Below are 27,367 nucleotides of genomic sequence, written 5' to 3' on the forward strand. Positions count from 1 at the left end.
AAGCAAGCGTTCCTAGTGCTAAGGCATTACATCCACGTTGGATACAACGGGCCACGTCTTTGACAGGCACTGATGTAGATTACATTTTTGACCCAAAGTTACAAACTCAAGAATTTTTGCAGTACGAACTAGAAGAAAATTAGTTACTTACCTGTAACTGCAGTTCTCCAGTATTGGTATCTTTCATAGATTCACATGCTTGAATCATCCCCGTCGTCGAGGTGGGAGCCTCACGGTAAATTTAAATATATAAAAAGCAGTAAGTCAGTAAAAATAAAACCAGTAGGCCCAAGTAGGCCTCATAAGGTATTTTACAGTCTATCCACTTTGTTTTGTGAAAAGACCCAAACTTGAGTATCAACCAATCAGGATTCAGCCCCTCCCAAACACTCCCAACAGAGGCTGAATTCCCTCAGATTTTCTATTAGGAGTGTGAAGTTTAATATCTGTATAATAGGGGAGCCTCTGAGGGGAGGAGGGTGGGTCGCATGTGAATCTATGAAAGATACCAATACTGGAGAACTGCAGTTACAGGTAAGTAACTAATTTTCTTCTCCAGCATTGGATCTTTCATAGATTCACATGCTTGAATCCGAGTAACGAGCAGTAATGTTTTCTTACTTACTGAATTACATTGACTGTAATTCCATCGTAATTCTATACGTGATGTGATTCACATTAGTTCAGTTTTAAATATGCACTTACATATAATTATATTTATATTCACAAACATACGAATATAAAAGCAATAAAATGTGTGTGGCAAGAAATCCTGACACAGTCTATGCTATTATTATGGAGAATACGACACGTTAAACAGTAGAAGAAAATGAACCATTAATGACCATACCTCGAGTGTGGTGGTGGGATGTGTAAGAGGCTCACCTTAACGAAATAGATGCCTCAGTACTGCTTGTCCCACTGCTGTATCGACCTGGTTTGTCTCCTCTAAACAGTAATGTCTTGTAAATGTGTGTTGGCTGGACCATGTTGCTGCTCTACAGATGCTATGTAGTGGTACACCTGCAAAGAGTGCCGCTGAAGTGGCTACCGATCTTGTAGAGTGGGCTCTCACCTTGGTGTGGAGCGGCTTTCCTGCTTTTGAATGGCAGAATTGAATCGCCAGGCCAATCCATCTTGCTAAAGTTTGTTTGGACACCGCGTGTCCCTTCTTTGTTCCGCCGAACGCTACAAATAATTGATCCGACTGGCGGATGGTGTGAGTTTTCTGTAGATAAAACTTTAAACATCTTTTAATATCGAGAGAATGTAATGTTCTTTCCGCCACTGTTTGCGGATTTGGAAAAAAGGTTTTTAATATGACTGGTTCATTTAAATGAAATGTTGAGGGAACTTTCGGAATGAATTTAGGATTTGTCCGCAGGATGACACCTGAGTTTGTAAACTGGAGGAACGGCTGTTTGATGGTGAAAGCCTGAATGTCACTGACTCTCTTTGCCGAAGTAAGAGCTAACAGTAACGCTGTTTTCCATGCCAGGAATTTTAGGTCAGCCTTGTGGATCGGCTCAAAAGGAGCTTTCATGAGTTGCATCAACACAACGTTCAATGACCATAGAGGCGGGGGTTTCCTAATTGGCGGGAAGACCCGAAAAAGGCCCTTCATAAATTGTTTGACAATTCTTGTGGAACACAAAGAGAGTCTATCTGGTGATCTGCGGTATCTGGAGATTGCTGCCAGATGTACCCGTATGGAAGAATATGCAAGTCCTGATTTTGCCAGGAGCAGGAGATATGGAAGTATCTGTTCCGGAGTAGAAGATAAAGGATGTATATTTTCCGCTGCACACCAAACACAAAACCGTTTCCATTTAAGTCTATAGGTTTTGTTGGTAGTGTCAGCTCTAGCTTTTGCTAAGATGTCTCTACACTCTGGGGAGATTTTGAGATTTAAGTATTCATTGTGTTCAGGAGCCAAGCCGACAAATGAAGAGACGACGGATGTGGGTGTGTGACTTGTCCCTGGTGCATCGTTAAAAGAGTCGGACTCTGTCTGAGTGGTAGATGTGGTCGTTCGGAGAGTATGAGGAGCTCCGTATACCATATTTGTCTGGGCCATCTGGGAGCTATGAGTAGAAGTCGACACCCCTCCGTCTTCATTTTTCTGATGACTCTCGGAATGAGCGGGATCGGAGGAAAAGCGTAGGCATAAACTCCTGACCATCTCATCGAAAACGCATTCCCCCACGAATCTTTTTGGGGAAGCCAACTTGCGTAGAACTGGCATTTCTTGTTCTCGAGAGTGGCAAATAGGTCTAAGTTTGGTTTGCCCCATAATAGAAACAGGCCATTGAGAGTTTTCTGGTCTAGCTCCCACTCGTGATAAGGAATTACTGTCCTGCTCAAGGTGTCTGCTAGAACATTGATCTGTCCTGGCACATGCTCCGCTTTTAGTGAAATATTGTGTTTGATGGCCCATGTCCAAATTTGTTGGGCTAGCTGCGAGAGTTGTAGGGACCTTGTGCCTCCTTGCTTGTTTAGATAAAACATGCTGGTCATGTTGTCCGTCCGGATTAAGACGCTTGAACATTGTATCTTTGGCAAGAAAGCTTTTAGAGCTAAGTGTATTGCTTTGAGCTCTAGATAATTGATGTGGAGCTGGCTCTCTTGCTGATTCCAGATTCCGCTGATTTGCAGGTCCTGGCAATGTGCACCCCATCCTTCGAGAGAGGCATCCGTTGTTACTATGTAACTTGGTGTTTGAAGAAGAAAAGACAGCCCTTTTGAGAAATTGGTTGGAGTCGCCCACCACCTCATAGTGTTCTTCATTAGAGGCGTTATGCGAATCTTGTCTTCGAAGGAGCCGAGGACCTGTGTCCATTGTATGTCCAATTGCTCTTGCAGGGGTCGCATATGGAGCCTGCAATCTGGGACTAGCGGAATGCACGATGATATCATTCCGAGCAATGATTTGTAGATGCGGACTGAAACGAACTTTTTTCTGGATAGGTTGTTTGCCAACGAGGTTAACTTTTGTTTCCTCTCGTGTGATGGGTACGCTTTGCTGCGTACTGTGTCCAAAATTGCTCCCAAGAAACTCAATTCTTGTTTGGGGTATATCTGAGATTTCTGGTAGTTGACTACAAACCCCAGGCTGTGTAACAAATGAAGGCAATAGGAAATATGATTTGTTACTTGTAATTTTGAGGGTGCCTTTATAAGCCAGTCGTCCAGGTAAGGGAAGACCTGGATACCTGCCTGGCGAAGATGTGCTGCTACTGGAGCTAGCATTTTTGTGAAGATTCTGGGGGCTGATTTGAGACCGAATGGTAGAACCCGGAATTGGAGGTGCATACTTCCTACCCTGAACCTTAAAAATTTGCGATGGTTGCGATATATGGGGATATGAAAATAAGCATCCTGGAGGTCTAGGGATGCCATCCAATCGCCCGTGTTTATGAGACGCAGGACATCCTGCAACGTTACCATCCTGAACGATTGTTTCTTTAGAAACTTGTTTAGTGCTCTCAAGTCCAGGATGGGGCGCCAGTCTCCTGAGGGTTTCTTGAGAAGGAAAAACCGGGAATAGAAACCCTTGTTCCTTTGAGATAAAGGGACTGGTTCTATTGCTCCTTTTGTTAGCATTATCCTTATTTCCCTGAGAAGTTGGCTCAACCTCAGAGGCGGTGTACCCGATGGAGGGACACTCGGTGGTGTTTGGATGAATTCCAGAGTATGACCTCTGGTCACCACATCTAGTACCCATCTGTCCGATGTTATAGCCTTCCACTTGGGGAAATAAGAATTGATGCGACCTCCGACCTTCAATATTGATTGGGGAGGTGTTGAGATTATCCGCTGGTCATTGCTTTCTGCCTGTATCTCTTGCTCGGGCAGCTCCTCTTCCTCTAGCCGGATGTTTGTAAGCTGCGGCTGGTGGTAATCGATAATGCTGCTGTTGTTGATGGTGCTGATGTCCTGGTCCTGTGGAGGAAGATGTATATTGTGACCTGTATTGTTGGTATCCACCTCGAAAGGAGTAATTACCTCTACCCCTTGCTCCACGAAAAGGTAGTTTTTTATATTGCAGGGTACCTAGGGATTTTGCCGTATCGGTATCCGTCTTGATAGCCTGCAGCATATCATCGACATGTTTGCCAAACAAACTCTCTCCATCGAAGGGCATGTCGAGAACACGAGTCTGGACTTCTGGTCTGAATGAAGTAGCCTTAAGCCACCCTTGTCTGCGTAGGACTGCTGCTCCAGCGAATTGTCGAAAGCCAGTGAGGGAAATATCTATTGCACTGTCTATTATCTCTGCGGAAACCCTTTCTCCCTCCTGCAAGACCTTTTTAGCTTCCACCTTGATATCTTCTGGCAGTGAATCTACAAAAACGGACATGTCTGCCCACATCTGCCGATCGTACCTTCCCAGGATGGCGAGGGAATTTGCCGCCTTGACCGTTACTGCAGCAACCGAGGAGAATTTCTTACCGATATTGTCTAGTCTCCTTCCCTCTTTGTCTGGGGGAGACGCAATAGGTGTAGAGGGGTTTTTGGATCGTCGTTGAGCCGCCTGTGATATAACCGAGTCAGGTTTCGGTTGTGAGACTAAACAGGCCGGAGAATCATCTGGGGCCTTGTATTTTTTCTCTAGCCTTGGCATTTGTGAAGGCACTGTTGCCGGGTTTTTCATTGCCTTCAAACCCTCCTGCCACAAGAAATCCACAATAGGTATGGCTCTTACAGATCTCTTTGATGGCTCTTTAAAGTCATACAAAAAACACTCAGTTTCATGGGAAACAATTTCCAGACCAAAACGTTTCGCCGCTCTCTCTATGATATTATGGAAACCTCCTATGTCTTCTGGAGGAGAATCCACTGGAGCTGCTGGAGGTGGAGATGGTGTGGGAACGAGATAGTCGTCCCATTCACTAGCCGCTGAATCTGCTAGCTCGCCCTCTTCCCTTTCGTCGTCCGACGAGAGGTAAGCTTCCGGAGCTTGGCTAGTTACAGGTCTACTAGTCTGTGGCGTTTCGGAAACATTAGTAGTTTGAGCTTGCTGGTAACTCTGAGGTCTAGGTGGCGTGGACTGAGTTGACGGTGGGAACCTTTTATAGTAGTCCTTCAACATATGTTGTAAATCTGTCACTAATGTGCTAGGCATAGCTAGAGGCGATGGTTGGTTTGCCTGTGGATAAGATGTTGAAGCATAACTATGCTGGTAATGTTGATCCTCTTCTTCATCAAACTCTTGACATTTGACATTTAGTTGGGACGGGCTACTAGCTGCCCCAAACATGCCTTGAACATCATCATCCTCATCGTCTAAAAGATGTTGCGGTGGGTATGGCAGCACCTTACTTGGTGATGTATGCATCGGCAAAATGTCAGATGGCTTGTCCCCTATATTAATAAGGGAAAGGGGTAAGAATCTGGTGGAGTCCTCATGATGGTATGAGGAATGAGCTGGTGAAATGTCCAAAGGTTTGTAAACTGTTAATGCTGTGGTGATCGTAGGATCCATCGTCGACGGTTCCCTCGTCGACGGTTCCCTCGTCGACGGTTCCCTCGTCGACGGCTCCCTCGTCGGCGGTACTGTTGTCAACTGTACTGTCGTCGACGGGTCTCTCGTCGACGGGTCTCTCGTCGACGCTTCCGTCCATGACTGCGTCTTTTCCTTAGTCGACGGTCCCTTCGTCGACGGGTATTTTAGCGACGACGGTCGCTTCGCCGACGTAGTTTGCGTAGATGGGAGTGCCCTGGATGATTTGTGAACCCAGGAGGCCTCCGCTGTCGACGATGTGGTTGCCGACGAAGCTCTTTTGAAGATTTTTGCAGTAATAATCGTCGTCGATGACAAAGGCGACGACGTCATAATCATCGGTGAGGATGGTGTTGTGAACGTCGACGATACCGTGGTCGCTGTTACCGTCGACACTGTCGTCGACGGGGCGGTCGTCGACGGTTGTTTTTTCACCAAAAAGAGTTTTTCTGACTCTTTTTGTGGTGACAGAGACAGGGATGGTTTCTTTGAGGTGCTTTTCCGGTGTAACGGCGTAGTAGGTTCTGAATGAACCTTTTTTGGTCCATGTTTAACTGCCTCTTCAGTTAAGACTTGTTTAGTCTTTTTGTGCATTTTTCTTGGTGGTTCATCCGCACCTCTATCTCTCTCACCTGTTCTTTTCTGAGGGCGAGAAGTTTGTGGTGACTCTTCGCTGTCTGATGAAGGATGCTCTAAGGCTTTCTGTTTTTGCAGCCATAAGAGAAGTCTACCCTCTCGGTCTTTGAGGGTTTTTTGACTAAAGGTGCGACAGATTTTGCAGTCTCTCACCTTATGGTCTGGATGAAGGCAGTAAATACACTTCTTGTGGGGGTCATCAATATGTAGTCTCTTCTTCCCACAGTTGTCACAGTCTCTGAACAGACCCTTCTTTGCCTTTTCAGACATAGTAAAGTTGTAACTAGTTTCCTGAGAGAAAAAACAATCTTCAGTCAGAAAATAGGAAAAAAACTGAGCAGAGCTCAGGGAGACTCCCTTCACACGACGTGCGGTAGAAAATCTGAGGGAATTCAGCCTCTGTTGGGAGTGTTTGGGAGGGGCTGAATCCTGATTGGTTGATACTCAAGTTTGGGTCTTTTCACAAAACAAAGTGGATAGACTGTAAAATACCTTATGAGGCCTACTTGGGCCTACTGGTTTTATTTTTACTGACTTACTGCTTTTTATATATTTAAATTTACCGTGAGGCTCCCACCTCGACGACGGGGATGATTCAAGCATGTGAATCTATGAAAGATCCAATGCTGGAGAATACCCGGTTCCCGCCAGAACACTGACCATTTAACAATACCATAGAGTCATGTACACTGATGGCTCTGCACAACCTGCAATTGGCACAAGGCATCAATATTCCGCTGTTTGCACAGTCGTGAGCAGCTATATGGAGGACAATACATTTTGTCTCCTACATACCTTTACGCAAACCCAAGGGGATTGCACAGCAAAATTAGCATGTGATGGCACTGGAACATATGGATACTGCACAGTACACACTGATTGTTTGTGATTCATACTATTGTGTCCAGTCCTTCAATGAATACCTGCATTACAGGCACCAGAATGGGTTCAGAGATTCTAAAGGCAACACCATTAAACACAGACTTCTGTGGGGGAAGTAGCAGATCTAAAGGAAACGCTATCAAATGTCCATGTTGTACACACACTTGGATACCAGCGCATTGGAATACATGCTGCTGGGAATACATTGGATGATGAAGCTGCAAAGTTAGCAGTAGCCATGGCTGCTGTTGCTGCAGTAGCTCGTTTAAGTATGAAACCAGACACAGACATTTGGGCTGGCGTAAAAGCTACAGCTGATGTTACGCCCTACCCAAAAGCATTTCCTGCCAAATATTCCTACAGCTTGGGAGGCAGCCTAAACCGTGAAGTTAAAATACCAGGCGTAGGGGTGCGAGAAATTCCCAACAAAGATACAAGAACAGAATTGACTAAAGCAGAGCATGAAGAGGTAGCATCTGCACATACTGGTGTGGCGGCTACGATATTTATCTTACTAGCCCACTATTGATGGCCAGGTCTCTACAAGGAGACCAAGCAGTATGTCATTTGTTGTGACATCTGCCAACAAATCAAAGTTTCCACTGCAAAACGCCCGCCGCAGACACCCCTCTTGATTTCAAACAAACCTTTACAATGTGTGTACTGGGAGCATTGTGGTCCCCTAACACCGGATAGTGCATACAAATATATCCTAGTCGCTGCTGACTCCTGCTCCAGATTTTTATGGGTGTGGCCACAACGCTCGGCTGACGCTCAGACTGCTATTAAAGATTTGCGAGTCTTTATCGGTACATATGCAGTTGCAGCTTTCCACTCGGACCAGTGCCCTGCTTTCACCTCAAGTGCTTTCAGAGACGCCATGGCTTCGCGGGGGATCCAACTCCAGGGCTCGTCTCCATTTCATCCCGAGGGAAATAGTGTTGTGGAACAACTAAACCGCAATTTAAAGCAATCCTTAACAGCCAGAGTCTTAGGTACGGGTCATAGTTGGCTTAATCACCTGTATGGAGTTGAGAGAGCACTTAATAATCTGCCTAGAAGGTCCCTGGGTGGTTGTACTTCATGTAAGTGCATGTTTGGAACTCAAATGTATATTCCAGATCTTGATGGTCCTGGCGTGGAGGCGGCAAAAACACCCTTTGACATAAATGAACGTGTCACGGTCTTACAGGAATTACAACAGTTCCGTGATGACAACTCTCCTACCAGTGCAGCCTCCACAGGAATTAAGGATGTACCTGTACCACCTACCGGATAGATTCCCAGAGTGGCGATCTAGTACGTGAAAAGGTTGCTGTGAATTTGGTCCTTCTTATCGTGCACCAGTCCCAGTCTTGGGAATACACGGTGCCAAAACTGTCATTCTACCACCGTTGGCAGGTGCCAAGGAAAATCGTTTTGTCTCCATGTCAAACTACACCATGTGGCCGATCCTGCACAGCAGCCCAAGAAGAACAACCAGTAGTTCCTGAATCCCTCTCACTACTGGTCAGGACGTTCCTCCACAAGTTGTAGCAGCAACACCAACACCTCTCCGAGCTTGGGGAGGGTAGAAAATGATCTTGCATTGGTTCCACTAACAACAAATAATACGGTAGTTGATTGATTTGATACAACTTCAACACTGACGGATGGTGCTATTTATTCTGTGCCACTGTGGGAAAACACCAACTAACACGGCTCCGGTCTTTGCACAAACTGCTTCTGGATATTTTACCGACATCAATGATGATGTCTGCGACTCATTCGCCTCTTCAACACCTAAACTGTCGAAAAAAAGTAAGCTGATAAAGTGGCTTAAAGTAACTTACTTCATTCTTCTATGGAACTATCTGTGGGTTTCTTTGACTGTACTAGCATTCCTGCTTTGGATTGGGTTTGTCATCACTTTCTTTTTATTAATACACAGTCATTTTCTTCCTGAAAGATCAACAGTTGAACTGGGGGATGAGGTCCTAAAACCAAATTTTTCATCACGCAAAGTCCGCAGAGACTTGTCCTTTGTGAACATTTCCGCTATACCAATTCCTGATGGGACTGTTTGGGATAAAGTAAGATTTGATATATACAGCCCTACGGAGGTCATTCAAATACCATCTGTGTTCAAACTTTCAATGAATGATATAATAATACCAGGCATTGTTTCTTATGATTGGGATGTGAAAACAGTTGATTCTACGAAGACTGAATTGCAGTATTAAACATCTTCGTTTTCAAATACAGTGTATCAATCTAAAGAAAATTATAGTGATATGTTTTGCTATAATTATTATGGGCACTATTTCAAACACAGAGTAAGAAAATTAGTTACTTACCTGTAACTGCAGTTCTCCAGTATTGGTATCTTTCATAGATTCACATGCTTGAATCATCCCCGTCGTCGAGGTGGGAGCCTCACGGTAAGTTTAAATAGATAAAGCAGTAAGTCAGTAAAAGTAAAACCAGTAGGCCCCAGTAGGCCTCATAAGGTATTTTACAGTCTATCCACTTTGTTTTGTGAAAAGACCCAAACTTCAGTCTCAACCAATCAGGATTCAGCCCCTCCCAAACAGTACCAACAGAGGCTGAATTCCCTCAGATTTTCTAGTAGGAGTGTGAAGTTTAATATCTGTATAATAGGGGAGCCTCTGAGGGGAGGAGGGTGGGTCGCATGTGAATCTATGAAAGATACCAATACTGGAGAACTGCAGTTACAGGTAAGTAACTAATTTTCTTCTCCAGTATTGGATCTTTCATAGATTCACATGCTTGAATCAGAATAACGAGCAGTAATGCTTTCTTAATTAGTGAATTACATTGACTGTAATTCTATTTGTAATTTCACAAATGATGTGAATCCCATCAGTTCAGCTTTAAAAACCACATACCTATTAATATATGTACATCAATAGACATTCGAATAGAAGAGCAATAACAGGTGTGTGGCAGAAAAAACCTGTACTCTTTTCATGATGATGAAGAGTACGACAAGCTAAAACATTATAAAGAAATGAACAATCTGAAGCAGAAATGTAGAGGAAAACACACTGTAGCTATTAAGAAGACTAAGAACCAATAATGAACATACCTTGAGTGTGGTGGTGGGATGTGTTAGAGGCTCACCTTATCGAAATAAATGCCTCAGCACTGCCTGCCCCACTGCTGTATCGACGTTGTTCGTTTCTTCGAGACAGTAATGCCTCGTAAATGTGTGTTGGCTGGACCATGTTGCTGCTCTACAGATGCTATGTAGTGGTACCCCTGCAAATAATGCAGCAGAAGTGGCTACCGATCTTGTAGAGTGGGCTCTGACCTTGGTGTGGAGCGGTTTTCCTGCTTTTGAATGGCAGAATTGAATTGCCAGACCAATCCATCTTGCTATAGTCTGTTTGGACACCGCATGTCCCTTTCTTGTTCCTCCGAAAGCTACAAACAATTGATCCGACTGGCGGAGAGCTTGAGTTTTCTGCAGATAAAACTTTAAACATCTTTTAATATCAAGGGAATGTAATGTTTTTTCCGCTACTGTTTGCGGATTTGGAAAAAAGGTTTTTAAGATAACTGGTTCATTTAGGTGAAACGTTGAAGGAACTTTCGGGATGTATTTTGGATTTGTGCGCAAGATGACACCTGAGTTTGTGAATTGGAGAAAAGGCTGTTTGATAGTGAAAGCCTGAATGTCACTGACTCTCTTTGCTGAAGTAAGAGCTAGCAGTAACGCTGTTTTCCATGAAATGAATTTTTGGTCAGCTTTGTGGATCGGTTCAAAGGGGGCTTTCATAAGCTGCATCAATACCACATTCAATGACCATAATGGTGGAGGCTTTCTAACTGGCGGGAAAACCCGAAAAAGGCCCTTCATAAATTGTTTTGACGATTCTAGTGGAACACAAAGAAACTCTGTCTGGAGATCTGCGGTATCTGGAGATTGCTGCCAGATGTACCCGAATAGAAGAATATGCAAGCCCTGATTTTGCAAGGAGCAGGAGATATGGAAGTATCTGTTCCGGAGTAGAGGACAAAGGATGTATATCTTGTGTTGCACACCATATACAAAAACGTTTCCATTTAAGTTGATAGGTTTTGTTGGTAGTGTCTGCTCTAGCTTTCGCCAATATGTCTCTACACTCCGGTGAAATGTTGAGATTCAAGTATTCATTGTATTCAGGAGCCAAGCTGACAAATGAAGAGATGACGGATCTGGGTGTCTGACTTGTCCCTGGTGCATCGTTAAGAGAGTCGGGCTCTGTCTGAGTCGTAGATGTGGTCGTTCGGAGAGCATGAGGAGCTCCGTATACCAGACTTGTCTGGGCCATTTGGGAGCTATGAGCAGAAGGCGACACCCCTCCGCCTTCAGTTTGTTGATGACTCTCGGAATGAGCGGGATCGGAGGAAAAGCGTAGGCATAAACTCCGGACCATCTCATCGAAAACGCATTCCCCCACGAATCTTTTTGGGGAAGCCAACTTGCGTAGAACTGGCATTTCTTGTTCTCGAGAGTGGCAAATAGATCTAAGTTCGGTTTGCCCCATAATAGAAAAAGGCTGTTGAGAGTTTTCTGGTCTAGTTCCCACTCGTGATAAGGAATCACTGTCCTGCTCAGGGTGTCTGCTAGAATATTGGTTTGTCCTGGCACATGCTCCGCCTTGAGTGAAATATTGTGCTTTATGGCCCATGTCCAAATTTGTTGGGCTAGCTCCGAAAGTTGTAGGGATCTTGTGCCTCCTTGCTTGTTTAGATAAAACATGCTGGTTGTATTGTCTGTCCTGATTAAGACGCTTGAACTCTGTATCTTTGGTAAGAAAGCTTTCAGAGCTAAGTGTATTGCCTTGAGTTCCAGATAATTGATGTGAAGCTGACGTTCTTTCTGATTCCAGATTCCGCTGATTTGCAGGTCCTGGCAATGTGCCCCCCATCCTGCAAGAGAGGCATCCGTTGTTACTATGTAACTTGGTGTTTGGAGAAGAAAAGACAGTCCGTTTGACAAATTGGTTAGATTCGCCCACCACCTCATGATGTTCTTCATTGGAGGCGTTATGCGAATCTTGTCTTCGAAGGAACCGTTGACCTGGGTCCATTGTATGTCTAATTGTTCTTGTAGGGGTCGCATATGGAGCCTGCAATCTGGGACTAGCAGAATGCATGAAGATATCATTCCGAGCAATGATTTGTAGATGCGGACTGAAACGAACCTTCTTCTGGAGAGCCTTTGTGCCAAGGAGGTTAACTTTTGTTTCCGCTCGTGAGATGGGTAGGCTTTGTTACGGACTGTGTCCAGAATTGCCCCCAAGAAATTCAATTCCTGTTTGGGGTAGAGTTGAGATTTCTGATAATTGACTACGAACCCTAGGTTGTGTAGCAATTGAAGGCAATGGAAAATATGATTTTTCACTTGCGATTTTGAGGGTGCCTTTATAAGCCAGTCGTCCAGGTAAGGGAAGACCTGGATCTCTGACTGGCGGAGATGTGCTGCTACCGGAGCTAACATTTTTGTGAAGATTCTGGGGGCTGATTTGAGGCCGAATGGCAGAACTCGGAATTGAAGGTGCATACTTCCCACTCTGAACCTTAGGAATTTGCGATGGTTGCGATATATGGGGATATGAAAATAGGCATCCTGGAGGTCTAGGGATGCCATGCGATCTCCGGGATTTAACAGACGCAGGACATCCTGTAGAGTTACCATCCTGAATGACTGCTTCTTCAGAAACTTGTTCAGGGCTCTCAAGTCCAGAATGGGGCGCCAGTCTCCTGAGGGTTTCTTTACAAGGAAAAAACGGGAGTAGAATCCCTTGTTCTTTTGAAATAAAGGGACTGGTTCCACTGCTCCTTTTCTCAACATTATTCTTACTTCCCTGAGGAGCTGGTTCAACCTCGGAGGCGGTGGGCCCGATGGAGGAACAGTTGGTGGTGTTTGAGTGAATTCCAGAGTATGACCTCTGGCCACTACATCGAGTACCCATCTGTTCGATGTTATCGCCTTCCAGTTGGGGAAATAGGAAGTGATGCGACCTCCGACCCTCGACGTTGGTTGGTGGGGAAGCGTTGAGATGATCAGCGGGTCATTGTTTCCTGCCTGTATCTCTTCCCCGGGCAGCTCCTCGTCCTCTAGCTGGGTGTTTGTAAGCTGCGGCCGGAGGCAATCGATAATGCTGCTGTTGCTGATGGTATTGCTGTCGTGATCCTGTGGAGGAAGATGGATATTGTGACCTGTATTGCTGGTATCCACCTCGAAAGGAGTAATTACCTCTACCCCTTGCTCCACGAAAAGGTTGTTTTTTATATTGCAGGGTACCTAGGGATTTTGCCGTATCGGTATCCGTCTTGATAGCCTGCAACATGTCGTTGACGTGTTTGCCAAACAAACTCTAACAATCGAAAGGCATGTCAAGAACACGAGTCTGGACTTCTGGTCTGAAAGAAGTCGCCTTTAACCATCCTTGTCTGCGCAGGACTGCTGCGCCAGCTAATTGTCTAAAGCCAGTGAGAGAAATTTCTATTGCGCTGTCTATTATTTCTGCGGAGACCCTTTCTCCCTCCTGCAAGACCTTCTTTGCTTCCACCTTGACGTCTTATGGCAGTAAATCTAAAAAAGCAGACATGTCTGCCCACATCTGGCGATCGTACCTTCCCAAGATGGCGAGGGAATTAGCCGCCTTAACGGTGACTGCGGCCACAGAGGAGAATTTCTTGCCAATATTGTCTAATCTCCTTCCTTCTTTATCCGGGGGAGACGCAATAGGTGTGGAGGGGTTTTTGGAACGTCGCTGAGCCGCCTGTGATATCACAGAGTCAGGTTTCGGCTGTGAGACTAGACAGGCCGGAGAATCATCTGGGGCCTTATATTTTTTCTCTAGTCTTGGCATTTGTGAAGGCACTGTTGCTGGGTTTTTCATTGCCTTCAAACCCTCCTGCCATAAGAAATCGACAATGGGTATGGCTCGTACAGATCTTTTTGATGGCTCTTTAAAGTCGTACAAAAAACATTCGGTTTCATGAGAAACAATTGCAAGGCCAAAACGTTTCGCCGCTCGCTCTATAAGATTATGGAAACCTCCTATGTCCTCTGGAGGAGAATCTACTGGACCTGCTGGCGGTGGAGATGGTGTGGGGACGAGGTAATCATCCCATTCACTATTCGCCGAATCTCTTAGCTCACCCTCTTCCCTTTCGTCGTCCGATGAGGGGCAAGTTTCCTGGGTTTGGCTAATTACAGGAATAGTAACCTGTGGCGTTACGGAAAGGCCAGTAATATGAGCTTGTCGAGGTGTCTGGTAGCTCTCAGGTCTAGGTGGCGTGGACTGAGTTGACGGTGGACACCTTTTATAGTAGTCCTTCAACATAAATTGAAGATCTGTTACTAATGTGCTAGGCATAGCGAGGGGCGATGGTTGTTGTGTCTGTGGATAAGATGTTGAGGCATAACTAGGCTGATACTGTTGATCCTCTTCCTCGTCAAACGCTTGGCATTTTACATTGAGTTGTGACGGGCTACTAGCTGCCCCAAACATTCCGTCGTTCTGCGAGTATGTGTCGTCGTCCTCATCCTCTAAAAGATGTTGTGGTGGGTATGGCAACACTTTACTTGGTGAGGTATGCATCGGAAGAATATCAGACGCCTTGTCCCCTATATTAATAATTGAAAGGGGTAAGAATCTGGAGGAATCGTCCTGATGGTACGAGGAATGGTGAGGCGAAGTATCCAGGTAGGATGGTTTGTATATTGTTAATGGTGTAGATGATATGATCGTCGGCGGTTCCCTCGTCGATGGCTCTCTATTGGCCCGTTCTGTCGTCGACGGTTCCTTCATCGATGGTTCCTTCGTCAACGGGTCTCCCGTCGTCGGCGGCGTCTTTACTAACGGGTCCTTTGTCAGCGAATGCTCTGTCGACGGTCTCTTTGTCGACGGTACTTTATCGACGACGGTCGTGTAGGTGCCGTCGTCAACAGTGCCTTCTTGAACCTCATTGAGAGGTGCTTCGTAGACGGGAGTGCCCTGGTTGATTGGTGAAACCAGGAGGCCTCCGCTGTCGACGATGTGGTTGCCGACAAAGCTTTCTTAAACATTTTTGCCGTAATTATCGTCGTCGATGACAACGGCGACGACGTCATAATCATCGGTGAGGCTGGCGTTGTGAACGTCGACGATACCGTAGTCGCTGTTACCGTCGACACAGTCGTCGACGGGGTGGTCGTCGACAGATGTTTTTTCACCGAAAAGAGTTGTTCTGGCTCTTTTTGTGGTGACAGAGACAGAGATGGCTTTTTTGAGCTACTTTTCTGGTGTAAAGGCGTAGTAGGTTCCGAATTAACCTTTTTTGGCCCATGTTTAAATGTCTCTGAATGAAAAACATCCTTTTTCGTCCCAATAGAGACTTGTCTTGTCTTCTTTAGCACCTTCCTTGGTGGTTCATCCGACCCTCTGCTTCTCTCACCTGTTCTTTTCTGAGGGCGAGAAGTTTGTGATGATGCCTCGCTGTCATCTGAGGAAGGATGCTCTAAGGCTTTCTGTTTTTGTAGCCATAAGAGAAGTCTACCCTCCCGGTCTTTGAGGGTTCTTTGACTAAAGGTGCAACAGATTTTGCAGTCTCTCACCTTGTGGTCTGGATGAAGGCAATAAATACACTTCTTGTGGGGGTCATCAACATGCAGTCTCTTCTTCCCACAGGTGTCACAATCTCTGAACAGACCCTTTTTTGCCTTTTCAGACATAGTAGAGCTGTAGCAAGTTTCCTGAGAGAAAAAACTAATCTTCAATCAGAAAATAGGAAAAAACTGAGCAGAGCTCAGGGAGACTCCCTTCACACGACGTGCGGTAGAAAATCTGAGGGAATTCAGCCTCTGTTGGGACTGTTTGGGAGGAGCTGAATCCTGATTGGTTGAGACTGAAGTTTGGGTCTTTTCACAAAACAAAGTGGATAGACTGTAAAATACCTTATGAGGCCTACTGGGGCCTACTGGTTTTACTTTTACTGACTTACTGCTTTATCTATTTAAACTTACCGTGAGGCTCCCACCTCGACGACGGGGATGATTCAAGCATGTGAATCTATGAAAGATCCAATACTGGAGAAAAATGGTGAACTGATGCACAATGCTAGCATAGAAGTCTAAACACATCTCACCCTATGACAAAAAATTCATAGGAGGTGAAGTGAGTGCCCTGCTGCACTGCGAGTTTAAGGTGAGCTCAATGAAAAAGAACTTGTACTGTGCCATGCCCAACACTAGATGGCAAGAATGTGAACGGGACATGATCTACAGCTACAAATGCTGCAAACTATTCTGAACCCAACACTATATTGAAGAGAGTGCACAGTAAGTGGTCTACAATGCATACTACTCACATACATTTATTGAGAATATTCTTCATCTAATGACTTTCAGCATCAACTATCTCTCACCAATGACATCCTCGTTAACCATCTGAAAACCAGGAATCTAAAATTAATGACTTATTTTACCATTACCAATCAATGACATTTGCATTGATTATTTGAAGGCAATATATTTGCTAATAAATCATCTCACAAAGATGAATTTACTCCTCAAGACATTTTCGCTGTTTTCCCTTGATCATCACCTATGACTTCCCTTGTCAATCATATTAAACTATCATCTGCCCTTCCTCCGCTCCAAGCAATTACTCCTCTTCTTCAGTATGCTGTAGCTAAATGTTACCTACCCTCACTCACCATCCAGAACTGGTAATTGCCCTCATCTGCTTTATATGCCTGCTCCTACAAATTTATTTCCCTCTTTTATCCACCTATCCCATTGTACAATACACACTTTGCATCTATATATTCTCATACAATCAACCTCCACAAAAGCATAAGTTCCATTCACATTTTGTAGGATTTCTGGTCTTTTTTTTTTTTTTTTTTTAAATCTTTACCTCCTAAGAGGTCTTTCAATTAACATTGTCAAAAAGACGTAACTGAAATGCACCAGTTAAGATTACACATTTCTTAGGCACCCCACTAAATCTGCACCTCCCCACACATTGGTACCTTTGTAACAGCTCTCTCCAGTCGCAGTCTCTCCTTCCTGCTCCTCAGCTCCATAGTCTGTGGCGAAGGTTTCTGCTTCCTGCTGCTCAGCCGCTTGTGCTCTCTGCCCCCACCCTGCCCTGAAAAAGAACTGCAAGAGATCTCTTTATCTGAACAGCACTCAGGGGGGAGGGGAACTAAACCTTTCTTAGACTCTACGGAAGAAAGTGACATAGGACATGTGAGTGTGACTAGAGTGGTGATACAAGAATGGGGCCAACAGAATCCTCTCCTAAGTGAGAAACAATATGTAGGGCTTTTCACAAGGTCTTAAGGCTCTGACACACCAAACAAAACCACAAAGCTAAAGGTTATACTGTGTAACTCCTCAAAGCCATTGTCTTGATCAGGTGTAAAATTCTGATAACCACCTGGCACCATTAATATAGCCAATGTGCATCACCTTATCTCATGGAAAGATAAACATCTGTTGACTTCAGGTTACAATTTCAAACCAGTAGCCTCTAATTAACCCTTTCTTCTGTTAGCTCAGCACACTGCTTAAAAGCCCAACTGGAAATATCCCACTTAATGAAAATAACCACTCAGTCAATAAACATCCAGGCCCAGACAGATTTGTCCTTTCATATTAGAAACATTTCCAATTTCAGTGCTCCTCATCATACCACTCGGACTGCTAACGCTCTTGTCTGCATATTCCTCTAAGTGTCCTGGCTCTATTAAATCATAAACTAAGTATTTTAACACCTTATAATATCACAGGCAAAAGCAAGGGAGAAAGGGTATTTGCACAGTAATGTGTCTGACCTGCTGTGATTGCAGTAAATATTTTGGTCAGTAATCTATAATGAAAGATCGAACAATGACTACGCATTTGCAACAGGTCCTTGTATGCTGGCTTTTTACCTTTGTGACTGATTCACACAGGGTGAAAACCCATCACAGAAATTCATAGGGCTCTGTGAGTAGGCATCCCCTTTACTGACCTTATGAAGATGCTGAAATATCGGGGCTGAAGTCTGAATAAAGAAATTGTGAAACTCAAAGCAGCCCTTAGACTGTGTTGCCTGGTACATTCGTCACTAGATGCAAGCAAGCTCTAGGTTTATTCGCAGTGACAGGTCTCCTAGGCAAGAGAACTGAAGTGACCCCAGTCTGGCATACAGAGAAGTGGGGATGCTGTCTCTCAGCTCCAAGAAACCCCATTCTGGCCACCACTCAGTGCCTCTGTGAAGATTTTGTGGAAAAGTACCATTCATGCTCTTTGAGATCACATTACAGATAGCCTGCCCAGCCATTTTATTCCCCGCACTCAGTTAAAATACTCCTTATAGGTAAGCTATTCCACAGAACTCGACATAAGCTTTTACCTTAATTTTTGTATATTTTTTTCCAGACCAGTAGTGTTAGCAGTTGTGCACCACAAAGCTATTTACTGTTCTTAAATTCTAATTGGAAGAAGGGCTTTACAACTCTTAACACAAAGGACAATGAGGCCATGTCCCCAACCCTACATTCCAAGTGATAAGGACAAAATCTCACTGACCTTGCAAACAAGAGAAAACCTCTGGTGCAGGGCCCATCCAATACCAAAGGAAGCAGAGGAAATGTCTGTCCTACGTTTGACTTGTGCTGTTTTTTTACTCTTGTGGTGATCTTACCCGAAATACAAAAAGAGGGACAAGGAGGTTGTGGGGCTGAGTCTGTCCTCCTTATAGCCTATATAACATTACACAAGACTACATCAGTGCTCCCACGTATCTCGTAGGTCATAGCATGCCCCGTTCCATAGCGTAATGGGAAGAAACCCAATGATGACGCATGCCACCAAGGGGTAACCTTGGTGGGTGAGGGTTTTTCTAACAGGAAAATCCTTTTTCTTATCCATTCTGTGGTAGTTCTTTTAGCTGGGCCTCTTTTGTAATGTTATACCCGAAAGCCAACCAGGAAACAACAAACATCAACTCCAGCACCTACCAGGTGAACTCACGTTTGGGGCTATAACTCAACACCGTAGTCCCTGACATCAGGAAAGGCACAGTTGAAGGCAAGAAAAAGTAATATTACTTGCCTACAATTATAGCTCTCTGTCATGAACCCCTAGAACTTTGTTCTTAAGAAAAAACATTAAAAGAAAAATGGCCAACTACTAAAGGGGGAACGTGGCTTCTAATAGGTTGTATGCATCTTTCCTTTAAGAAGAAAAAGTTGCTTACCTGTAATGCTATATCTCTTCCAGGGGAATCCTCATCAAAGTCATAAGCACTGATTAGTCCCGCACTCGTGCGGGGGCCCCTGAGCACTTCTTATAATATTTTATATAGATAACAATAAAAATCTAATAACCATCCCATAGTACTTCAGACACACAAATATATGTATGTATGTATATGGGTGTATGTGAGTGTGCAGACTATAGAGAGGCTACAAATGAGCAAATTACATTGGGACTTTGTTTTAAAAAGCTATCCAATCACAGAAAATCATGTCACTAATAAAAAAGGACTATAGAAAGTATTTCATAAACCTTTATTAAAAGGAAAAGGAAAGGGAATATAAGACATTGTTTGCCAATAGGCTGCCATTCAAAGCAATAGTAAAGAAAGAACTGACACTATGCTTTTAAGAAACCCAACTTAACCCCTGTATCCCATCATGCCCCACAGGAGACAGTTAGGCAAAGGTCATTTTTAGGGTGATTATGAAGCCTGGGTGACAGATATGTTGAGAGCTATTATAATTTCTGTCCGGGGAAGTGGGAGGTTTGCATAGGACTTTGATGAGGATTCCCCTGATGGAGAATTAGGATTACAGGTAAACACAGTTTCCTTTTCTTCCAGGGGACCCTCATCAATAATCATAACCACTGAATAGAATAGAAAGCCCATCCCACAAAGTGCAGACTTGAAATAAAAGCAGCTCGAATGATTACCCAAAACGATTCCTCAAAGAAGCCTGTCCTACTTGAGTATCTGCTCTAGCATCTGAATCTAAACTATAATGCTTAGTAAAAGTATTAACAGATCACCATCTAGTAGCTTTGCATATTTCTGAAATACAAACATATCTTAGTAGAGCTGTAGTTGCAGCTTTTCCCGTTGTAAAATGTGCCTTAGGTCTAGAAGGTAAGGATATTTTTGCTAGCTGGTCTGACAGAATTATACACAAAACTATGCACCTAGAAACCGTTTGCTTGGATGATGCCAAACATGTTCTCACTGGGCTATAGTTAATAGAGGTGATCTAATTTCTGTATATGTTTGGTTTTATCTAAGCAGAACTTCAGTACTCTTAACATTAAGAGAATGTAAAGACTTTCCAGCTGGGGTGCATGGGCCAGGGAAAAAGATCGGTAGTGAGATATTCTGAGTAATGTGAAAGACTGAAACTACCTTTGGAAGAAAGCTGGGATGAGTTCTCTTTACCACTCTATTAGCATGAAAAAACGTGTGTGGTTCTTCAGAACAAAGTCTGAATCTCACCAACTCTACGTGCTGAAGTGATGTCCACAGAGATGTTGCAAAGATGCTTTATGGATAGGTTCAAATGGGGGACACTTTAATTTGGTAAGGACAACATTGAGTTCTCACAGAAGGGATGATGACCTAATTAGAGGGAACACATTCTTAAGCCCTTTCCAGAAGAGAAGGGTTTGATCACAGGACTTTAACAAAAGATGTCTGTGAAGCAGATTTTCTATAGGGGGTAACAGCTGCAAGACGCACCTTAATAGAAGAAAATTGTAAGCCAGAATCAGCTAGAGACAATAAGGTATAACCACATCTTCTCGTCATAAGGGCTGGATTGTGTTAGTTTTAAATCCACCATAAATAAAACTTCGTCCACTTAAAAGCATATGATTTCCTAGTAAAAGGTCTGCTAGCCTCCATTAAAATGTTCATATAGTCTTGAGAGAGATCTAAATGCCTGTAATGAAGGAATTCAGGACCAATGCTGTCACGTTCAGTGATGGATGTAAGAGGTGCAGTATCTGTCCTCCGAACTTGTACAGGAGTTCTTGTCTGCAAGGCAATCTCTCTATCTCCTGTTGTTGTTGTTCTCACAGGTATAGAAGGTCTGTGAACCACCACTGAGATCATTCTGGTGCTATTGGTATCATCCTGGTTTCGGACCTGTACATTCGGACATTCACTGTTGGTATGACAGGAATTGGGAGAAATTTTCCTGGCCAATTAATGAAAAGGGCATTCCCCTTTGACCCTGGTTGGATGAACTTGGATGCATAATCTTGATTTTTTTTGTTGTCTGCAAACTATCTACTAGTCAGTATCCCCAGTCTTGAAAAATTTCATATAAGATCTCATTGTTTAAGATCCAGTCATGAGTTTCATGGAAAGAACAACAGAGGGTCTTGCTTGGGTATTTTGAAGCCCTAGAAGATACATGGCTGTTATTGTTAAATTCCTGGCTATTAGCTATTTTCTAATGGCTTGGACCTCGAGCGACAAAAGGACAATTGTGAGTACTATTGTTGTTGGCTTGAACAAGGAGTTTGTTGTTATTGAAAGGAAGAAGGACTTTAGAGCTAAATGAACTGCTCTCAATTCCAGCATATTGATGTGATCGGTCTTCTCCTTGTCTGACAAATTCCCTGAGTCTGCAAGGAGCCAATATGAGCTCCATATCCCTGGAGAGAAGTATCTGTGATTAGTGTCTGACAATGGTATTCCAATTAGCAGGTTCTTCCGTTGAGACCACCATGGGAAAGACTGATGTGAAGCCTGGGATAGTCAGCTGGTCTTCCCAGTAGTTGGAAAATTGATTCCACTGGTCTTCTAGACATTGCTGCAGAGGTCTTGTGTAGTCTTACGTGAGGGACTATTAAGATGCAGGAGGACACTAACCCTAGTAGAAATGCAATTACTTTTGCTGATGGATGGAGAGCCTGTAGAAGATTGCGACACTTCAGACTGATTGATAATAGTTTACCCTCCACAGGAACCTTTTGCAGATTGTGAAATCAGTAATGCTGCCAGGTACTATAGCTTTTGGACTGCACATGTTGTAGACTTTCAGAAGTTGACCTGGAGACCTAGACTGATTAATGTTTTGACACAAATCTGATAATGCTACTTTGCCTCTGATGGTGAAAAGCTCTTCAGCTTATGATCCAGGTAAGGATAAACGGAGATCTTTTGTTTCCTTAAATACACTGTGATTACGGCCATACATTCAGCAAACATTCGTGGAGCTGATTTTAAGCCGAAAAGTAGGACTTTGTATTGATAGTGTTGAGATCCGATTTTGAAACAGAGAAACTTCTGATGTTTTGTGGAAATTGGGATGTGAAAGTAGTCATTGAAGATCTATCGAACACATCAAGTCTCCTTGATGCAGCTGTGGGTAGATCTGTTGTAGTGCTGGCATCCTGAACTTTTCTTTTTGTATGCATTTGTTCAGTACTCGCAGGTCTAAAATTGGTCTGAATTCTTGCTTTGGTCCTTCCTTTTTCACCAGAAAAGAACAGGAATAAATCCTTAGTCTTTTTTGGTGACGTGAAACCTCCTCTATAGCCTGCTTTTGTAACAGAATGTTGACTTCTTTCTGTACCAGGTAATGTTGATACAGTGATGTTTTTGTCGGTGGAACAGAAGGAGGAGGGGACGTGATTCCAAGAAAATATCCATTCGGAACAATATTCAAGACCTATTTGTCTTTTGTTATCGAGTGCCACGGTAGGAAAATGCCACTGTTGGCATGGTTACCCCCTAACTTTTTCCATTTTGTTGATGCCAGCTTTGATTGAAAGTGTGCTGGGACCCTGCTAACCAGGCCCCAGCACCAGTTTTCTTTCCCTAAAACTGTACCTTTGTCTCCTCAATTGGCACAGCCCTAGCACATAGTTAATAGTTAAGTCTCTTGTAAAAGGTACCCCTGGTACCAAAGGGCCCTGTGGCCAGGGAAGGTCTCTAAGGGCTGCAGCATGTATTATGCCACCCTGGGGACCCCTCACTCAGCACAAGCACACTGCCTCATAGCTTGCGTGTGCTGGTGGGGAGAAAAAGACTAAGTCAACATGGCACTCCCCTCAGAGTGCCATGCCCACAACCCACTGCCTGTGGCATATGTAAGTCACCCCTCTAGCAGGCCTTACAGCCCTAAGGCAGGGTGCACTATACCACAGACTGAGATGAGGGCATAGCTGCATGAGCACTATGCCCCTACAGTGCCTAAGTCAATTCTTAGACATTGTAAGTGCAGGGTAGCCATACTGAGTATATGGTCTGGGAGTTTGTCAAAAACAAACTCCACAGTTCCATAATGGCTACACTGTATACTGAGAAGTTTGGTATCAAACTTCTCAGCACGATAAACCTACACTGATGCCAAAGTGGGATTTATTGAGAAATGCACACAGACGGCATCTTAGAGATGCCCCCTATATGCCAGCTCTGCTGTTAGTGTAACTGACTTGTCTGTGCCAGCTTGCCACTTTCAGATGAGTTTCTGACCACATGGGGTGAGTGCCTTTGTGCACTCTGTGGCCAGAAAGAAAATAAGTTACTTACCTGCAACTGTAGTTCTCCAGTATTGGAACTTTCATAGATTCACATGCTTGAATCATTCCCCGTCGTCGAGATGGGAGTCCCCGGTATAATTTTCACAAGTAATGTCAAGATATATTAACAGAGAAAAAAGGCCTTAGGCCTCTTCAATTTCACAGTCTATCAGAGTCATTTTGTGAAAAGGACCAAACCTGAGCCTCAACCAATCAGGCGACAGAACCCTTCAGAACACTCCTGAGAGAAGCTCCAGCACCTCAGATTTTCCAAGCACAAGTGCGTACAATATGTTAAACAGAGAAAGAAAAAGAGGTGAAGTGAGCTTCTCCGGGGAGGCGGGTGGGTTGCATGTGAATCTATGAAAGATTCCAATACTTGAGAACTACAGTTACAGGTAAGTAACTTATTTTCTTACTCCAGTATTGGAACTTTCATAGATTCACATGCTTGAATCAGAGTAGAGAGCAATAGCTATGCACATTGTAATATGCCAACATCTTTAATGGAAAAACACTGACACACAAAACCTTATCATCCTGCATATATATATGCAACTATATAAGTATACACCCATACATATATATATATAGATATACATGTATAGATACATGACGAAATACCAAGAGACACAGTAAAAAATTATTATAAGACACTACGGTAACATGACTGTTGATTTAAACCCGACCACTTATGTGTTTGTCATAACGTTCTTTTATCGTTGTATACCTTTCTGTTTTTCTTTTTTTTTTTATATAGAAATATAAACAATGTGCACAACTGTTCTAGGATGGAGGGATGGAGGAGAGATGGCTCACCTTCACCTGAAGAGATTCCTGAGAACCGCCTGGCCTACTGCTACCTCTCCCTGAGACAGAGATTCCAAGCAGTAGTGCTTCGTGAAAGTATGACAGATCTTCCATGTTGCTGCCCTACAAATGTCTTGTAGTGGTACTCCGGCAAACAGTACCGCTGACGATGAGACTTTTCTCGTAGAATGAGCATGCACAGATGATTGCAAAGGTTTGCCCGCTGCTTGATGGCAAAAGCGAATGGCTAAGGCGATCCATCTGGATATACTCTGCTTGGATAGTCGGTACCCCTTCCTAGGAGCACTGTACGCTACAAATAACTGGATTAGAGCGTTGAAAAGATTTAGTCCTGTCCAAATAAAATTGAACACATCTTTTAACGTCTAAGGAGTGTAATGCCCTCTCAGCCGGAGTAGATGGATGAGGAAAAAAAGATTTGAAGACTAAAGGTTTGTTTATGTGAAAGTCTGACAGAACCTTTGGAATAAAATGCGGGTTAGTGCGCATTAGCAGTCTGTCGTATTTAAGCTGCAGGAATGGCTCTTGGATGGAAAGCGCTTGCACCTCGCTGACCCACCTAGCTGATGTAAGAGCTACCAATAAGGCAACCTTCCATGACAAGAACTTGAGGGAAGCACGATGGATCGGTTGAAACGGATGCTTCATCAGTTGTGCCAAGACAATATTCAGATTCCACGAAGGAGGCGGTGGTCTGAAAGGAGGGTAAAGCCTGAAAAGCCCCTTCAAAAATCTCTTAATCAGCCGAGAAGAGAAGAGTGAGGGTGTGTCATCTGAACATCTGTATGCAGCTATAGCTGCTAAGTGAACTTTAATGGACAAGTGTGCTAGGCCAGATTGAGCTAGCTGTAACAGATACGGCAATATTTCCTCTGGTGGTGAGACTAGAGGGTCAATCTGTCGCTGATGACACCAGGCACAGAATCTTTTCCATTTACACTGATACATCTTGTTGGCTTTTGACAAAATATCCCTGCAGTCCTGCGGGATATTCAAATGCGCGAACTCTCTGTGGTGAGGAGCTAGGCTGATAAACGCATTGACTGCGGATCGGGGTGCCGAACCTGGCCGTTGTTCATTGTCAGTAATTGAGGTGATGGCTCCAGTGGAATAAGAGGTTTGATTGACAGAAGGAGAAGTTCCGCGAACCAATGTTGATGCAGCCAGTATGGAGCTATCAGTATCAGAGTGCACGGTTCTGTTTTCATCTTCGTGAGGACCCTGGGGATCAACGGAATGGGAGGAAAGGCGTAAGCAAAGATGTCTGACCAGACTATCGAAAACGCATTCCCCCAAGATTCCTTCTGGTAATGCCAACTTGTGAAGAACCGGCATTTGGCGTTGTCTTTGTTCGCAAACAGGTCCACCGTTGGTGTTCCCCACAGGGAAAAAATATGGTTCAGTACTGTCTGGTCTAGCTCCCACTCGTGGCAGTCCGATTTCTGCCTGCTGAGTGCATCTGCTGTCTTGTTGTTTATTCCAGGCAAGTGTACCGCTGATAGTGTGATGCCTTGCTGCGAGGCCCAGTTCCAGATCGCTTGGGCTTCCCTGGAGAGAATGAGAGATCTTGTGCCTCCTTGTTTGTTGAGATAGTGCATCGTAGTGGTGTTGTCCGTTCTTATTACCACTTGCGATCCAGAGATCCTGGGGAGAAACGCTTGTAAGGCCAGGTGCACTGCCCTGAGTTCCAGCCAATTGATATGCATTGATGCCAGATGCAGTGGCCATTTGCCACTTATTTGCAGATCCTGTAACACCGCTCCCCAGCCTTCCAGTGTGGCATCCGTTGTTATGGTCCACGGGGCTGGTTGCTGTAGAAACGAAAGGCCGATTGATAGATGATGCCTTTGAGACCACCATCTCAGAGTTATGAGCATTATCGGAGTTATTTGTATCTGGTCTTCGAAAGTGCCTGATACTTGGAGCCATTGACGATTTAGTTGCTCTTGTAAGGGGCGCATCCTCAGCCGACACAGAGGGACCAGAGGTATGCATGAAGACATCATGCCCAACAGCGACTTGAACAGACTGACAGTAACCTTTCCTCTTCTCTGTATGGAACTTACTAGAGTCAGTAATCTTTGTTGCCTCTCTAACGTGGGACATGCCATGGCGGATTCTGTGTTCAGTCTTGCTGCTAGAAAGGTAATATTGCGTGCTGGTAGAGGGTTGGACTTCTCCCAGTTGATTTTGAATCTGAGACTGGTTAGTAAGGAAACGCACTTTTTTGTTGACTTGTGCGCTCCTGCGTAAGTCTTTGCCTTTATCAACCAATCGTCTAAGTATGGAAAAACCTGGTGCTTTCTCCTTCTGAGAAAGGCTGCGACTGGTGCAAGACATTTGGTAAATATTCTTGGGGCTGATTTCAGTCCGAAAGGAAGGACACGGTATTGATAATGGCTCCCGGCTACGGTGAATCTCAAGTATTTTCTGTGGGCAGGGTGGATGGGTATGTGGAAGTATGCTTCTTTCGGGTCTAGTGGAGAAATAAAATCTCCCTGATTGAGATGCAGAAGGACATCTTGCAAGCTGATCATTCGGAACGATTGCTTTTTCAGGTAGACATTTAGTTCCCTTAAATCGAGGATCGGCCTCCAATCCTTCCACTTTTTCCGAATGAGGAAGAACCTGGAATAAAATCCTGTTCCTCGTTGGGCCCGAGGCACCTTCTCTATAGCTCCCTTGAGAAGCATCTTGTCGATCTACTTTTTGAGTTGTTGAGGGTATCTTGAAGGAGTCCTGCGGGGAGGGTTAGAGGGAGGTATCTGGATAAATTCTAAAGTATGGCCCTGTTTCACTAATTGTAGGACCCACTTGTCTGACGTAATGGTTTGCCATTGATTGAGGAATAAAGATATCCTCCCGCCCAGAGTGACAGGAGGAGGACTGGACGTAGCCGGAACCTTGAAAGCATCAGGTTCTACGAGCCAAATCTTTGGCCGGACGGGTTGAACGTCCACAGCCGCCAGGTCTACTATAGG

At 44.2% G+C, this 27,367-nt stretch overlaps 1 protein-coding gene across 3 annotated transcripts in view; it reads right to left on the reverse strand.

The window, feature by feature from the left end:
* The window catches only part of PHF1 (PHD finger protein 1), a 607,606-nt gene that overhangs the window by 97,998 nt on the left and 482,241 nt on the right, over positions 1-27,367 (reverse strand). For all 3 annotated transcript variants that reach the window (XM_069241858.1, XM_069241855.1, XM_069241857.1), the window contains exon 12: positions 17,036-17,165. In XM_069241858.1, coding sequence (XP_069097959.1) covers positions 17,036-17,165 — 130 coding nt within the window. The remainder of the gene's footprint in view (positions 1-17,035; positions 17,166-27,367) is intronic.

The sequence above is a fragment of the Pleurodeles waltl genome, chromosome 6 (assembly GCF_031143425.1).
Source record: "Pleurodeles waltl isolate 20211129_DDA chromosome 6, aPleWal1.hap1.20221129, whole genome shotgun sequence".
NCBI lineage: Eukaryota > Metazoa > Chordata > Amphibia > Caudata > Salamandridae > Pleurodeles > Pleurodeles waltl.